Source organism: Epinephelus moara, chromosome 13, assembly GCF_006386435.1.
Source record: "Epinephelus moara isolate mb chromosome 13, YSFRI_EMoa_1.0, whole genome shotgun sequence".
In the NCBI taxonomy this organism is placed as follows: Eukaryota; Metazoa; Chordata; class Actinopteri; order Perciformes; family Serranidae; genus Epinephelus; species Epinephelus moara.
In genome coordinates this window covers 106,673-110,687 of record NC_065518.1, presented here as the reverse complement: position 1 = coordinate 110,687, position 4,015 = coordinate 106,673, and the positions used below count along the sequence as shown (strand labels likewise).

Here is a 4,015-nt window from a genome sequence, read left to right as displayed (position 1 = left end):
GATGTAAAAGACTAAGAACGAGGCTTTCAAATGAATTATAGTCTAGTTTAGGTTTAGGGCTGATTAACAGACTAGAGTTAAAAAATATCAACTATAATCAATAATCAACTATTCTATACCTGTAAATTAAATATGCTATAACTACGAACTAGCTACTCTGTCAACTATTTTATAAATTAAATATTCTATAGCAGTAGTTCAATAATTGGTAAAACAAGTTAAATTTGTTCAGACACATTTAATCTGCAATAATAAAATGTACATATTTTTTTGAGTGTAATAAATGAAGGTCAATTTCAATTCAATCAATTTTATTTATAAAGCCCAATATCACAGATAACAATTTGCCTCACAGGGCTTTACAGCATACAACATCCCTCTGTCCTTAGGACCCTCACAGCTGATCAGGAAAAACTCCCCAAAAAACCCTTTTAACAGGGAAAAAAAAAAACGGTAGAAACCTCAGGAAGAGCAACTGAGGAGGGATCCCTCTTCCAGGACGGACAGACGTGCAATAGATNGGCAGCAGCACAACCACACAAGTCACACTATCCAGGCACCGCTGCGATATGAGTTAACCTGAGAGACAGTGGAGCACAAAGGCTCCGGAGAAGAAGCCCAGTTAGCGACATGCAGTACGGCCGAGTTAAGGTGAAATGAACAACTTGAAATATTCTAAAACAAATCATGTCAATATATAGCTGCTGTTTGTAACTCCAATAAAACATGTACAGATTATAAAGTATAATTTATAGAATATATTAAAGCCAAACATGAGCTAAATATTTAATGTTAAATATGTCGACATGATGATAATGGCTGTAGAGTTCTTCCAGTCAGCATCAGTCACACATGTTGTGAAACAGCTTACTCTCATTCACTCATGTTGATTGTTGTGGCTCAGTGAGTCATGTGATCATAGCAGCCATATTTAAAGTCCTGTCCTAGAGTGCTCTGAGTCCTGATGTGTGTTTAATGAGAGCTCACCTGTGCAGCACAGCAGGTGTTCTCTGCTGTCACCATGTCGTCTGTGGAGTCAAGTGGTGACGGTGGGAAGTGGCTGGACGCTCATTATGACCCGGTGGCGGGTCTGTACACCTTCACGTCCTGCGTGGACCTGGCAGACCTGAGCGGCGACGGGGAGAGCCGGCTGGTGGTCGGGGATCTGGGCTCCGGCTCCTCGGCCATGAAGCTGAAGGTGTACCGGGGCACGGCGCTGATGAGCGAGAGCACCCTGCTGGACCTGCCCGCCGGCCTTGTCGCCTTCTTCATGGACCTGCACGAACCACGCATCCCCGCCGTCGCCGTGGCATCTGGACCCTGCATCTACGTCTACAAGAACCTGCGGCCGTACTTCAAGTTCACGCTGCCCGGCCTGGAGGTCAACACACTGGAGCAGGTGTGTGTTTGTGTCAGGACACACACAGGTTGGACTGCACACTGGTCAGTTCAGGATGGATGATTTTACATGAAAAAGTTTATTTAGTAATGTTTGTTTATACGACTGATGGATAGTCGCCTCCCCCACCCATCACAACATTCAGAGGGTATACAACTCAGACTATGAAAGGAAATAAATAAATAAACATGCACATACATAAACAAATAATGTAAAATAAGTTTTATAAATATAACTAAATACAGAAAACATAAATAAATATTAGAAAAAGACATGTACAATTATGGTAACATAATCCCTGTTAAAGATAAATAAGTGAAATAAATATACAGATAATGTAGTAATCTTTGTTAAAGACAGATAGAAAAAATAAATTAGTAAATGAATGTACAAACACAAATAATGTCAAACAATTTAAATATAACTTAATACATAAACATGAATAAATTAATAAAATAAATATTCAAATTATATGAAATAATTCATGTGAAAGATGAATGAATAAATAAAATAAATATTCAAATAATGTAAATTAATTTTAATAATGATAATTAAGTACATAAACATAAAGAAATAAATAAGAATAAATATACAAACAACAATAATGATAATAATAATAATCACATTTGCCCCAACTGGACTGGACGGTGGAATGAGCAATTTTATTTTCATTTATTTTCTATTTATGCACTTATTTTATTTTATGTATATTTTAATACCACTGTGTTATTGTTGATGAGGGGAAGTGTGTTTTTTTGTTTTTTTGTTTTTTGTCTTTTATGAGCTGCTGGAGGCTGAATTTCCCTTCAAGGATAAATAAAGTATACAACAAACAAATAATTAAATAACTCCTAATTAACAGAAACAGAACATTATAGGCATCATTGAGGTCAGCTGCAGCTGTTGGATCGAACTGCATCAGACTGTGCAGCTGTACCTAATAAAGTGGACACTGAGTGTAAATCAGAAGCAAATATGTATAGTTAAAGTTCATTGAATAAAATAAATAAAAGTATTTTTTATATACAGTTGATATTTTCCAAAAAAAAAGACACCAAGTAACAATGAATATAATAAAAAATAATATTATCTATCAGAAAGTGTCAGGTGATGCAACGTCCTACATTAGAGAGAACAAAGTCAGTAACACACAATCTTTAAATTATTGGATGAATAAAGTGATACATACATACATATATATATATATATATATATATATATATATATATATATCTCTGAGCTACTTCACTCATGGATACTGACAGCTGATTTGTAAATGATCAGCGGGGAGATGATGTGTGAAGGAGCCTCAGTTAACAGACATCAACACGCAGAAAGAGCAGAATAACCCTTGAATTCCCTCCATGTGTTCAGACTGCGCTGTAAATAAAGCTGACTGCACCTGTGACGTGTTGTGACACTGTGATTGGTCAGGACGTGTGGCAGCAAGTGAGGGAGGGTCAGATCGACCCTCTGACCCTTAAGGAGATGTTGGAGAGCATCAGGAAGAAGGCCGACGTCCCGCTGTCCGTCCGCTCGCTCAGGTTCCTGTCTTTGGAGACCAACGACATGGACGAGTTCGTCCAGCTGCACAAACAGCAGCCAATCAGGCGCCAGGTAAAGCTCATTATAATATCAGTATCATGCTGTAGAACAGTTTAGATATAAAGAGTTACCATGGTAACAATGATGCATAATGAGAAGAAGATAATGGAATGTCACAACCAAACAAATGTGAAAGCAAAGACCTACGAACAGCTGATTTTAAGTCTAAAAAACTGACATTATTTTTGGGTATTTCATCACGTGGTCAAAGTAGTACCACCCCTCCCCTCGTCCCTCACTCACACTGTGGTGGTCAATGCTTGTCTGTGTTTCAGACCGTCATCACCTGCATCGGGACTCTGAAGAAGAGCACAGCTGACGAGGACGGCGTCAGCTGTCTGGTGATTGGTACAGAGAGCAACGACGTCTTCATCCTGGATCCCGAAGCCTTCATCATCCTCTCCAAAGTAAAGTCCCATCACACACTGCTGCTGCTGGAACTGGTTTGAACTGGTCCTACTGGGAGAGCAGGAATATATTATTTTGTCTAATTAGTTTGACCTCTAAGCCGGTCAGCCTGACTTGTGGAATGCCACAGGGTTCAAAACTCTGGCCCCTTTCTATTTAATGTACCGTAAATCCTGAAATAATTCACAGCAGATTTATTTACCCGAATGGCCTCTTTTGTAAACTTCCCCTGAATCTGACAAACTTGACCTTTAATGTGATCGAACACTTCCTCCATGTTCACCTGTTAAACTGTCGTTAAATGTAGTAAATATATCATTTTCCACAGCACAAACTCAATCTTTTTTTCCCTCAAATATCTCAAAAAGTATTTGGATGGCGTGCTCAAAATTTGGTACACATGTAAACATTACACCTGCTAAACATCAGCTGATGTTAGCACAGCTGATCAGGAAAAACTCCCCAAAAAAACCCTTTAACGGGGAAAAAAAACGGTAGAAACCTCAGGAAGAGCAACTGAGGAGGGATCCCTCTTCCAGGACGGACAGACGTGCAATAGATGTCGTACAGAACAGATCAGCATAATAAATTAACAGTAATCCG

At 38.7% G+C, this 4,015-nt stretch overlaps 1 protein-coding gene across 4 annotated transcripts in view; it reads left to right on the top strand.

The window, feature by feature from the left end:
* bbs1 (Bardet-Biedl syndrome 1) overlaps positions 1-4,015 on the top strand; it is a 9,074-nt gene that overhangs the window by 1,834 nt on the left and 3,225 nt on the right. Inside the window, exons 1-4 of one of the 4 annotated variants that reach the window (XM_050060602.1) lie at positions 522-651; positions 1,001-1,399; positions 2,834-3,016; positions 3,280-3,411. In XM_050060602.1, the coding sequence (XP_049916559.1) occupies positions 631-651; positions 1,001-1,399; positions 2,834-3,016; positions 3,280-3,411 (735 nt within the window). In that variant the 5' untranslated portion in view covers positions 522-630. Of the gene's footprint in view, positions 1-521; positions 652-995; positions 1,400-2,833; positions 3,017-3,279; positions 3,412-4,015 lie in introns of those variants that run through there. The other 3 variants (XM_050060604.1, XM_050060605.1, XM_050060603.1) reach the window with 3 other exon arrangements.